Source organism: Geospiza fortis, unplaced genomic scaffold (assembly GCF_000277835.1).
Source record: "Geospiza fortis unplaced genomic scaffold, GeoFor_1.0 scaffold591, whole genome shotgun sequence".
NCBI lineage: Eukaryota > Metazoa > Chordata > Aves > Passeriformes > Thraupidae > Geospiza > Geospiza fortis.
Genome location: NW_005055015.1, coordinates 18,044 through 30,580, shown reverse-complemented (window position 1 = coordinate 30,580; position 12,537 = coordinate 18,044). Strand labels below are relative to the sequence as shown.

Genomic DNA, 12,537 nt, shown 5'->3' with positions numbered 1-12,537 from the left:
GGATTTTTTGGGGGGAATTTTGAGGGATTTTTTGGGGGAAATTTTTGGGGGAAATTTAAAGAATTCTGGCAAATTTTTTATGGGAATTTTTGGGGGTGGGGAGAGGGAGTTGGGAAAATTCTGGAAAAATCCCTGGAATTCCTAAAGAATTGAAAGAAAAAAACCTCAAAATTCCAAAAAAAATCTCAAAAAAATTCACTAAAAACTCAGAAATTTCACCAAAAAATTAAAAAAAAAATTTAAAAATTGTAATAAAACCCAAATTCCTGAATTCTGGCTCCGAATCCACCGATTTTATTGGGAATATTTGGGATTTTGGGGGAATTTGGGGTTTTTAGCGGTTGGATTTGGCCACGCGCTCCAGCTCGTCCTTCTTCTTGATGGCGTACGAGTTGGAGGAGCCCTGGGGAAAAAAATTAAAAATTTGGGGAAAAATTTGGGAATTTGGGGAGGAAATTTGGGAAAATGGGGAAAATTTGGGAATCTTGGGGGGAAATTGGGGAAAAATTTGGGAATTTAGGGAGGAAAACGGGAAAAATTTGAGAATTTGGGGGGAAAATTGGGGAAAAATGGGCGGAAAAAAAATTGGGAATTTGGGGGGGAAAATTTGGGCATTTTGGGGATAAAATCAGGAAAGTTTTAGGAATTTTAGGGGGAAATGGGAAAAATGGGAGAAAAAAAGAATTTTGGGGAAATTTGAGAATTTAGGGAGGAAAATTGGGAATTTTGGGGGGAAAAATTGGGAATTTTGGGGATAAAATGAGGAGATTTTTAGGAATGTTGGGGGGAAATGGGAAAAATTGGGAAAAGGGATTTTTTGGGGATTGGGGGTGGAATTTGGGGAATTTCTGGGATTTTCTGACCTTGGCAGCAAAATAGAGACCAATAGGGAAAAATGGAGAAAAATTAGAGGGAAAAAATGGAAAAAAAATGGGAAAATGGGAAAAAATAAAGAAAAAATCAGGAACAAAAATGAGGAAAAATTGGGAAAAAATAGGAGAAAATAAGGAAAATAAAGGAGAAAAATCAGGAAAAAAAAGGAAAAAAAATCAGGAAAACAATGAGAAAAAAATCAGGAAAAAAGAGGGAGAAATGAGAAAAAAAATCAGGAAAAGCACAAAAAAAAAGGGGAAAAAGGGGGAAAAACAGGGAAAAGAGGGAAAAGGGATTTTTGGGGATTGGGGGTGGAATTTGGGGAATTTCTGGGATTTTCCCACCTTGGCAGCGTTGATGAGCTCGTCGGCCAAGCACTCGGCGATGGTTTTGATGTTCCTGAAGGCGGCTTCACGGGCGCCCGTGCACAGCAGCCAGATGGCCTGGGAGAGAAAATAAAGGGAATTTTGGGGGGGAAAATCGAGATTTTGGGAAAATTTGGGAGTTTGGGGGGTTTGGGGGAAAAAAACCCGGGAAAAATGGGGGAAAAATGGGAATTTTTGGGGGGAAAATGGTGGAAAAATGAGAGGAAAATGAAAGAAAATTGGGAAAAATTAAGAGAAAAATCATGGGAATTTGGGGGAAGGTGATGGGAATTTTAGAGGAGAAAATAATGGGAATTTGAGGGGAGGAAAAATCAAGAGTTTGGGAAAATTTGGGAGTTTTGGGGGTTGGGGAGAAAAAAAAGGAAAAAATGAGGGGAAAATGAAGGGAAAAAAACAGAAAAAAGAAAATAAGGAAAATAAAGGAGAAAAATCAGGAAAAAAAAGGAAAAAAAATCAGGAAAACAATGAGAAAAAAATCAGGAAAAAAGAGAGAGAAATGAGAAAAAAAATCAGGAAAAATGCAAAAAAAAAGGGGAAAAAAGGGAGGAAAAACCAGGGAAAAGGGATTTTTGGGGATTGGGGGTGGAATTTGGGGAATTTCTGGGATTTTCCCACCTTGGCAGCGTTGATGAGCTCGTCGGCCAAGCACTCGGCGATGGTTTTGATGTTCCTGAAGGCGGCTTCACGGGCGCCCGTGCACAGCAGCCAGATGGCCTGGGAGAGAAAATAATGGGAATTTTGGGGGGAGAAATCGAGATTTTGGGAAAATTTGGGAGTTTGGGGGAAAAAAAACCGGGAAAAATGGGGGAAAAACGGCAGAAAAATGGGAATTTTGGGGGAAAAAAATCAGGAAAAAGAAGGAAAAATAATGGGAATTTTGGGGGGGGAAACGAAGATTTTGGGAAAATTTGGGACTTATGGAAGGAAAAAGCAGAATTTGGGAAAAAATCCCAGGAAAAATGGGGAAAATGAGGGGAAAATGAAGGGAAAATTGGGAGAAGTTAAGAGAAAAATAATGGGAATTTGGGGGGGGGAAATTGAGATTTTGGGAAAATTTGGGAGTTTGGGAAAAAAAAACCAGCAAAAAATGTGGGGAAAAAAAGAGGAAAAATAGTGGAAAAATAAGGAGAAAATGAAGGGAAAATTAGGAAAAATTAGAGAAAAATAATGGGAATTTGGGGGGGGAAATTGAGATTTTGGGGAAATTTGCGCGTTTCGGGGGAAAAAAAAGGGAAAAAATGGAGTAAAAAAGTGGGACAAAGGGGGAATAAATGAGGGGAAAAATGCAAAAAGAAAGGGGAAAACGGGGAAAAAGTACCCAAAAAAACGGGGGAGAAATGGAGGAAAAAAGCAACAAAAAAAGAGAGAAAAATAGGGAAAAAATTGGGAGAAAATGGGGGGAAGTGGGGAAAAAAAGGGGAGAAAATGGCAGAAAATGCCGAAAAAACGGAGGAAAAAATGCAAGAAAAATATGAAAAAAAATTTAAATTGAGTAAAAGTTAGGGGGGAAAACTGGGAAAAAATTAGGGAAAAATAAGGGGGAGAAAATGGCCGAAAATGCAAAAAAAAAGAGAAAAAATGCAAAAAAAATAGGGAAAAAAATTTAAAATTGAATAAAAGTTAGGGGGAAAAATTGGGAAAAAATTAGGGAAAATGGGAAAAAAATCAGGAAAAAATGAAAAAAAAAAGCAGGAAAAAAGGAGGGAAAATGGGGGGAAAATGGAGAAAAAAATTGGAAAAAACGCTAAAAAATGGGGAAAAAATGGGGAAAAAATCAAGAAAAAAAAGGGAAAAAAACCGAAAAAAAGAGAGGAAAAGGGAAATAAAGATAAAAACGTTCGGAACGTTCTGAATTTTCGGAATGACCTGGTTGACCCTGCGCAGGGGGGACACGTCCACGGCCTGCCTGCGCACGGTGCCGGCGCGGCCGATGCGCGTCGAGTCCTCGCGCGGCCCCGAGTTGATGATGGCGTTGACCAGAACCTGCAGGGGGTTCTGGAAAACACACAGAAATCAGGGAATTCCCAAAAAATTCATCCCCAAATTCTTTTTTGTCCCTTCCCCCCGTTTTTCCTTCTCAAATCCCGTTTTTCCCCTAAAACCCCCCTTATTTCCATAGAAAATCCCTAATTTGTTTTCTGTTTTTCCTCCCATTTTTCCCCTAAAAACCCCCTTTTTTCGATATAAAATTCCTATTTGTTCCCTATTTTTCCTCCTAAAAATCTGATTTTTACTCCCGATTTTCCTCCTAAGAACCCCATTTTTCACCCTAAAAAAATCCCTCTTTTTTATCCCCCACTTTGCCCGTTAAAATTCCCACTTTCCCCTCATTTTTCCCCCTAAAAATCCTGTTTCACCCTTATTTCCCCCCCTAAAAAATTGGATTTACTTCCCAATTTTTCCTGCTAAAAATCTGATTTTTCCCCCTAAACAAATCCAATTTTTTTCCCCAATTTCCCCCATAAAAATCTCATTTTCCCCCCTAAAAACCCCACTTTTCCCATCGTTTTCCCCTCTAAAATTCCTTTTTTTCCCCCCCATTTTTCCCCCTAAAAATCTCATTTTTTCCCCGTTTTTCTCCATTTTTCCTCCGTTTTTCACCGGATTTTTTCCATTTTTCCTGGGATTTTTCCCCCAAATCCCCATTTTTTTGGGATTCCTCACCTCCCCAGTGAGCAGATGGATGATCTCAAAGGCGTGCTTCACGATCCTCACGGTCATCAGCTTCTTGCCGTTGTTCCTGCCGTGCATCATCATGGAGTTGGTGAGGCGCTCCACGATGGGGCACTGCGCCTTCCGGAAGCGCTTGGCCGCGTAACGGCCCGCAGAGTGAGGCAGGTATTTGGCATATTTCTCCTTCACTGCAATGTAATCCTGAAAATTCCAAACATTTTGGGGTCGGTTTTAGGGTCAAAACCCCCAAAAAGCCCGAAATTTTAGCTCAAGTCGCGTTAAAATTCAAATATTTCCCCATCGTGTTAATGCACAACAGAGTCAAACAAATACTTCATGTGTTTCTCCTGTATTGTGATGTAATGCTAAAAAAAATTGGGATTTTTGGGGTCAGTTTTGGGGTCAAAACCCTGAAAAATCGCAAATTTCTGCCTCAAATGCCATTAAATTCAAATATTTTTCATTGTAGTAACAGGGAGTGAAGGAGCTCTTGATAAATTTCTCCTTTGTGGCGATGTAATCGTAAAAAAATTTGGGAATTCCAGAAAATTTGGGATCAGTTTTGGGGTCAAAACCCCAAAAAATCCCAAAATTTTAGCTCAAATCCCATTAAAATTCACATACTTTTCATGGCGCTGATATAGAGCTAAGAAGTGCTCAATGAATTTCTCCTTTACTGCGACGAATCGTTTATAGGTAATCCCAAAAAATTTGTGAATTCCAAAAATTTTGGGAATTTTGGGATCAGTTTTAGGGTCAAAACCCTCAAAAATCCCAAAATTTTAGCCCAAATCCCATAAAAATTGAAATATTTTTTGTCACATAACACCCATAAAATGAGGGAGGAGCTGGGTCTATTTCTCGTATTTATCCTTCGTGATGATGTAATCCTAAAAAAATTTGGGAACTCCAAAAAAATTAGGGAATTTTGGGATCAGTTTTGGGGTCAAAACCCTGAAAAATCCTGAATTTCCAGCCCTAATTCCATTCAAATTCAAATATTTTCCACTGCGTTAACACGGAGCGAAGGAGCGCTCGGTGAATTTCTCCTTCACTATAATTCCAAATTTTGGGGGGAATTTTGGGGTTGGATTTGTGATGCTGAATCCCAAATTTTTGGGGGAATTTTGGGGTTGGATTTGTGATGCTGAATCCCAAATTTTTGGGGGAATTTTGGGGTTGGATTTGTGATGCTGAATCCCAAATTTTTGGGGGAATTTTGGGGTTGGTTTTCTGAAGCTGAATCTCAAAGTTTTGGGGGTCTTTGGGGTTGGATTAGTGATGCTGAATCCCAAATTTTTGGGGGAATTTTGGGGTTGGATTTGTGATGCTGAATCCCAAATTTTTGGGGGAATTTTGGGGATTCTCACCTGCAGGGAGATGTCGTTGATCTGGACGTCGTCCGTGCTCCATTTGCCGAACAATTTGATGTCCGGGGTCTCGGTCACGGCCGGAGCCGTCTCCCAATCCGTCATGCTGGGGGGAAAATGGGAAAAAATGAGGGGAAAAAGTGGGGGAAATGTAGGAAAAAAGTGAGGGAAAATATGGGGAAAAATGGGGGGAAATGTGGGAAAAAATGGGGAAACAGTGGGGGGAAAAAAAAGAAAAATGGTGGGAAATAGGAATAAAAGGGGGAGGAAAAGGGGGAGGAAAGGGGGGAAAATATGGGGGGAAAAGGGGGGAAAATGTGGGGAAAAAATGAGGGGAAAAATTGGGAAAAGGGGGGAAAATATGGGGAAAAGTGGGAAATGTGGGGAAAAGTGTGGAAAAATGTGGGGAAAAATGTGAGGAAAAGATTTAGAAAAAGTGAGAAAAGATAGGAAAGAGCGGGGAAAAAGTGTGAAGAAAGCGGGGAAAGTAGGGAAAACAGAGGGAAAAATTGGGGGGAAATAAGAAAATTTGTTGGGGAAAAGGGGGGAAAAGTGTGGGTGGAAAAGTGAGAAAAGTGGGGGAAGAAATATGGGGAAAACGTGGGAAAAAATGTGGGGAAAAATATCAGGAGAAAGTGAGGAGAGAATGTGGTAAAATGGGAAAAAATATGGGGGGGAAGTAGGAAAAAAATGTGAAAAAATACATTAAAAAAGGGGGGGAAATGCGGAGAAAAGTGAGAGAAAAATGCGGAGAAAAGGGGGGGAAGGTGGGGGAAAAAGGGGGGGAAGTGTGGGAAAATGGGAAAAAAGGGAAAAATATGGGGGCAAATGTGGGAAATAGTGGTAAAAAGTGGGGAAAAAAGGAGAAAATGGGGGAAAAGCAGGAAAAAGTGGGAAAAGGGAATGTTGGACTCCCAGTTTTCCATTGGGAACCTCCTTTCCCCCCCACATCCTCATTTTTTTCCTCTCTGGATCCTCTTTCCCAATCTTATTTCCATCTAACCCACTCTGGGTTCCTTGTTCCCACGATTATTCCGAATTTTTTCCACTCGAAACCCATCTTTTCCTCCTCTTAACTATTTTTTCCCCATTTTTCCGACTTCCCCCCTAAATCTCATTTTCTCACTGCTTTTCCTCATTCCTGACTCTTATTCCCACTTTTTTCCTCTCACCCTTTCCCCAACCCCCCTTTCCCCTCCCAAACCCCGCCAATCCCAACTCAATCCTTTAATTTAAAACTAAATTTAAAACTAACCCTAACCCTAAATTTAAAACACCGAGACCGCCGCTTCTCTCCCCCCCTTCCCCTCATGGCCGCCCTCCCCTCCCATCTCCATTTTTCCCCCTTTTCCGCCCCTCACCGCCCAAATTCCCACCCCGCCACCTTCCCCAGCCCTATTTTCCCCTCACAAATCCCATTTTTCCCCTCACAAATCCCATTTTTCCCAGAAAAATTCCCGTTTTTTCCCCGCGTTCCCCCCCTCACATGGCGGCGGCTTGTTCTCCGACCCGGCAAAAAGAGCGCTACGGGGCCTCCCGGCCGCTTATATAGCGGGCAGGGGTTCACTTCCGTTGGCGCGTGCGCAGTTTTGCTGTACGGCAAAAAACTTCCGCCATTCCAGCCCACACTGCGTGTGTTGCGCATGCGCCGTAGCGATGTTACGGACGCGGCCGCCATGTTGGTTACGGGCATTCGCCTCAAAGGCCGCCGGGGTTGGTTTTAAGGGGGTAAAAACACGCGTGGGGGGCAAATGGGCGCTTTAGTGGGGTAAAAACACGCGCGGAGGTGATAAAAAGGTGACGAAGAGGTGACAAAGAGGTGACAAAGAAAGGACACAGAGGCCTGAGGGTGACACGCGGAGGGGAAATGGCCGCTCACGCATGGACGAGAAACGCGTGGACACTTATTATGCGAGGGCAAGGGGGGCTGACCAATCACGGCTCGCGGCGTGTGTGACGTCAGGTGTTGCTAGGCAGATTTAGGTGGGACCCCCTTTTGGGGGGTCATTTTGGGGACCTCAAAATTCAACCCCCCCCCAGACCCCTCTGCACCCAAAATCTCCCAAAATTCCTCCCCAAAATCCCCGTAAAAATCCCCCTAAAAATCCCCAAAAAATCCCCCAAAAATCCACCTCAAAATCCCAAAAAATTATAAAAATCCCCCAAAAAATCTCAAAAAAAAATCCCCCCAAAATCCCAAATTCCTCCCTCAAAACCCTCCAAAATTTCCCAAAACGCCCCCCAATAAATCCCAAAGAAAACCCAAAAAAAATTTTAAAAATCCTCAAAATTTTTGCCGCTTTTATTTTTTCATAATCGGAAATTTTGGGGTTTTGGGGGGATTTTTTGGGTTTTAATGGGATTTTTAGGGGGAATTTAGGGAGGGATTTTATGGGATTTTAAGGGGATTTTTTCGGGTTTTTTAGGATTTTTAATGGGATTTGAGGGAGATTTTTGGGAGGGATTTGGGGGGAATTTTTGGGTTTTTTTATGGGATTTTTTGGGAGTTTATAAATGGGACTTTTGGAGAAAATTGGGGGATTTTTTTGGTTTTTAAAATGGGATTTGAGGGGGATTTTTCAGAATTTTGGGGATTTTTAAAAATCAGATTTTAGGGGGATTTGGGGGAATTTTTGAGGGATTTTTAATGGGATTTAAGAGGGATTTTTGGTTTTTTTTTATTTTGAATGGAATTTTGGGGTGGATTTTTGAGCAGGATTTGCGGGATTTTTGGGGATTTTTTTGGTGTTTTTAATGGGATTTAAGGGGGAATTTTGGGGCTTTTTTTAGGGTTTTAAAATGGGATTTGAGGGGGATTTGGGGGAATTTTGGGGTTTTTGTAATGGGATTTTTTGGAGATTTTGGGGGATTTTTTGTTTTTAAAATGGGATTTGAAGGCAATTTTTCAGAATTTTGGGAGTTTTTTAAAGGGGGATTTTAGGGGGATTTTTAATGGGACTTTTGAGGGGATTTTGAGGGGATTTTTGGGTTTTTTAAATGTGATTTTGGGGTGAATTTCTGGACAGAATTTTATAGATTTTGGGAAAAATTTTTTGGAGATTTTTTTGGGATTTTTAGGGGATTTGGGGGGGATTTTTGAGGATTTTGGGGGCATTTGGGGGGATTTTTGAGGGGATTTTTGGGGTGATTTTGTGGATTTTCAGGACCCATCGCCGTCACCGTCCTGGGAGGGTCCTCAGATGCTGCCTGGGAAGGGAAAGTGACAAAAAATGGGGCAAAAAAGAGGAAAAAAGGGACAAAGAAGGTGCCAAAGGTGATGTCGGGGGTTCCTCACCTGCGTAGGTGTCACCGGGGAGGGGGGCGTAACCTGCAGGGCAAAAATGGGGCAAAAATGGAGAAAAATGGGCAAAAAATGAGCTAAAAATAGGCAAAAAAGGGGGAAGAAAGTGACAGAAAGGGAGGAAAAGTGGAAAAAAGAGAAAAAAGGTGAAAAAAGTGACAAAAAAAGGACAAAAGGGACAAAAATGAAGAAGAAGGAGGGATGGAAAAAGGCGGGAAAAGGACAAAAAATGACAAAAAGGGGAGAAAAAAGGGAGGGGAAAATGTGGAAAAGTGACAAAAAAAAGGACAACAATGATTTAAAAATGACCAAAAATGACCAAAAAGTGACATTGGGTCTCTCACCTGCACGGGTGTCACCAGGGAGCGGGGTGTAACCTGGAGGGAGAAAATGGGGCAAAAATGAGATGAAAATGAGAGAAAAGGGGACAAAAAAGTGATGAAAAGTGACAAAAATGGAACAAAAAGCCAGAAAAAACAGCATAAAAGTGATAACAAATGACCAAAAGTAACAAAAAAAGGGGGAAAATCGACAGAAAATAGCATAAAAGTGCAAAAAGTGACAAAAAAGTGTCTAAAAAGGACAAAAAGTGACAAAAAAGCATGAAAAAACAGCATAAAAGTTACAAAGTGACAAAAATTGCCAAGAAAGCGTAAAAGTGAAAAACAACGGACAGAAAAGGACAAAATATGACAAAAAATCAACAAAAACCAAGATAAAAGTGATAAAAAATGACATAAAAGTGACAAAAAGTGACAAACAAGGGACAGAAAGGACAACATGACAAAATTGGACAAACAATTGACAAAAAGCAACAAAACCCAAGACAAAACAGCATAAAAGTAACGAAAAAGGGACAAAAATCGACAAAAAACAGCATAAAAAAGCATAAAAATGACAAAAATGACATAAAAGTGACAAAAACCAGTATAAAAATGACAAAAAGTGACGTAAAAGTGACCAAAAAAATCACAAAAAGTGAAAAAACGGAGACAGAAAAGGACAAAACACGACAAAATTGAACAAAAAAGTGACAAAAAAGCAATAAAAACCAGCATAAAAATGACAAAAAAATGACATAAAAGTGACAAAAAGTGACATGGAAGTGACATGAAGGTGCCACCTCGGTGTCCCCCCGTTGTCACCTGTGCTGAGGTAGCGGCAGAGGCCGAAGGTGAAGAGGAGGAGCCCCAGGAGCAGCGCCAGCACCGCCAGGGCCACCATGAGGGACAACCTTGGGGACAACCCCGGAGCTGTGGGGACAAAAATTGGAAATCGATTCGGACAAAAATTCAAAAAATTCACCCCCAAAGGGACATGGCTTGCATACTTAAAAAAAAAAAAAAAAAAAATCCCCACAAAATTTGAAAAAATCCACCCAAAATTAAAGGGAATCCACCCAGAAATTTAAAAAAATCCACCCCAAATTAAAGAAAAAAACCTCCAAAATTTTTTTTTAATTCCCCAAATACTTTAAAAAAATCCACCCAAAAATTAAAAGAAATCCACCCAGAAATTTAAAAAGATGTAAAATAATCCACCCAGAAATTAAATAAAAGCCACCCCCATAAAATTTTTTAAATCTCTGAAAATTAAAACAAAATAATTGAAATAAACCCTCAAAAAATGCCCAAAAAATTTTTAAAAAATCCCCATAAATCCCCCAGAAAAAAACTAAAAAAAATCCCCCCAAAAGTGTAAAAGAATCCCAAAATTCAATTAAAAAATCAACATAAATGCAAAAAATCCTCAAAAATTGCCAAAACCCCCAAAATCCCTAAACTAAAAAGAAACCTAAAAAAAAAAAAACCAAAAAAAAAGAAAAAATCCCCAAAAAAGTCAAAAAATTGCAAAAAATGCATCCAAAATTCAAAAGAAATCTGAATAAACCCTCAAAAATTCCCCAAAAATTCCCAATAACCCAACACCAAAAAAAACTCCTAAACATCCCCAGATAAAAACTAAAAAATCCTCCCAAAAATGTAAAAAAAATCATAAAAAATGCACTTAAAATTCAAAAAAAATCTGAATAAACCCTCAAAAAAGCCCCAAAAAATCCCAAAAAATTCCCTAAAATCTCCCAAAATCCCCCAAATTACCCCAAAATCTCCCAAAATGTCCTCACCCCACGTGACCCTGAGGGGCTCCTCCAGGCTGGGGTGCAGCGCCAGGCACTCGAAAGTGTCCCCAGACGTCCCCGGTGGCACCTGGATCGTCACCTGCGCCCGGAAGGTTCCGTCCCCCACCGGCAGCGCCCGGGTTTGTCCCGAAGTGTCCCCGACGGTGTCCCCGACGGTGTCCCCAACGTTGTCCCCAATGATGTCCCCGTTGCGGAGCCACCTCAGGGTGATCTCGGCCGGGGAGAAGCCCCAGGCGTAACACACCAGGGCCAGCGCGGGGCCCGAGCGCTCGGGGACGATCTGCAGCTGTGGTGGCGCTGGGGGGACATTTGGGGACATTTGGGGACATGGTAGAGGTGGCTTTGTGGCACCAAATGGCACCAAAATGACCAAAAATGGGCTCAAAATGGCCCCAAAATTGCGAAAAACGGGCTCAAAATGGCCCCAAGATGGCCGCCAATGTCCTGAGGTGTCATCAAATGTCCTCCTCAAAATGGCCGCCAGGGTGTCCCAAAATGGCCACCAGCGTCACCAAAATGGCCCCAAAATGGGCCCAAAAGGGCTGAAAATGGCCCCCAAATGTGTTCCAAAATGGTCTCAAATGTGTCCCCAAATGTGTCCCCAAAAGTGTCCCCAAATGTGTCCCCAAAATGACGTAAAAATGGGCTCAAAATGGCCCCAAGATGGCGAAAAGTGGGCTCAAAATGGCCGCCAATGTCCTGAGGGGTCACCAGATGTCCTCCTCAAAATGGCCGCCACTGTGCCCAAATAGGCCCCAAAATGGCCACCAATGTCACCAAATGGTCCCAAAAATGGCCCCAAATGTGTCCCCAAAAGTGTCCCCAAAAGTGTCCCCAAATGGCCCCAAAAGTGGTCCCAAAATGGGCCACACAAAATGGCCGCCAATGGGCTCCAAAATGGCCGCCAGTGGGCCCAAATGTGCCCCAAAATGGCCCCAAAAGTGTCCCAAATGGGCCGAAAATGGTCCCAAAATGGCCCCACATGTGTCCCCAAAAGTGTCCCCAAAATTGTCCCAAAATGGCCCCAGATGTGTCCCCAAAATGTCCCCAAAATTGTCCCCAAATGGCCCCAAAATTGCGAAAAATGGGCTCAAAATGGCCGCCAATGTCCTGAGGCGTCATCAAACGTCCCCCTCAAAATGGCCGCCAGTGTCATCAAAATGGTTCCAAATTATCTCCCAAATGTCCCCAATGTCCTCAACGTCTCCAATGTCACCAAATGTCCCCAATGCCCCCAACATCCCCAATGTTCTCAAAGTTCCCAGATATCTCCAACACCCCCAATGTCCCCAATGTCCCCAATGTTCTCAAGATCTCCAAATGTCCCCAAAGTGTCCAATGTCCCCAATGTCCCCAAATGTTCTCAGTGTCCTCAATGTCCTCAATGTCCCCAATATCCCTCAATGTCCCCAATGTTCTCAAGGTTCCCAGATGTCTCCAACATCGCCAATGTCTCCAATGTCGCCAATGTCCCCAAATGTTCTGTGTCCCCAATGTCCCCAACTCCCCCAACGTCCTGATGTCCCCAATGTTCTCAAGGTTCCCAGATGTCTCCAACATCGCCAATGTCTCCAATGTCACCAATGTCCCCAAATGTGCTCAGCGTCCCCAATGTCCCCAACTCCCCCAACGTCCCGATGTCCCCGATGTTCTTAAGGTTCCCAGATGTCTCCAACACCTCCAATGTCCCCAATGTCCCCAACACCCCCAATGCCTCCAATGTCCCCAGTGTTCTCAAAGTTCCCAGATGTCCCCAATGTCCCCAACGTCCCCAACGTCCCCAACGTCCCCAAC

At 42.3% G+C, this 12,537-nt stretch overlaps 2 protein-coding genes across 2 annotated transcripts in view; both read right to left on the bottom strand.

The window, feature by feature from the left end:
• Positions 1–271: 271 nt before the first annotated feature.
• On the bottom strand, positions 272–6,880 carry RPS5 (ribosomal protein S5). The gene is made up of 6 exons (XM_005431357.2): positions 6,789–6,880; positions 5,303–5,408; positions 3,924–4,133; positions 3,126–3,254; positions 1,875–1,973; positions 272–403 (listed from the first exon to the last, which is right to left on the bottom strand). The coding sequence occupies exons 2-6, from the start codon at positions 5,405–5,407 to the stop codon at positions 335–337; spliced, it is 612 nt and encodes a 203-aa protein (XP_005431414.1). The 5' UTR covers position 5,408; positions 6,789–6,880; the 3' UTR covers positions 272–334.
• A 1,618-nt stretch (positions 6,881–8,498) lies between these two features.
• Positions 8,499–12,537, bottom strand: part of LOC106632136 (HLA class II histocompatibility antigen, DM beta chain-like) — a gene marked incomplete at its 5' end in the record, with an annotated part of 10,036 nt that continues 5,997 nt past the window's right edge. Inside the window, 5 exons of the mRNA XM_014311546.1 lie at positions 8,499–8,509; positions 8,598–8,630; positions 8,948–8,980; positions 9,749–9,856; positions 10,729–11,040. Coding sequence (XP_014167021.1) covers positions 8,499–8,509; positions 8,598–8,630; positions 8,948–8,980; positions 9,749–9,856; positions 10,729–11,040 — 497 coding nt within the window. The remainder of the gene's footprint in view (positions 8,510–8,597; positions 8,631–8,947; positions 8,981–9,748; positions 9,857–10,728; positions 11,041–12,537) is intronic.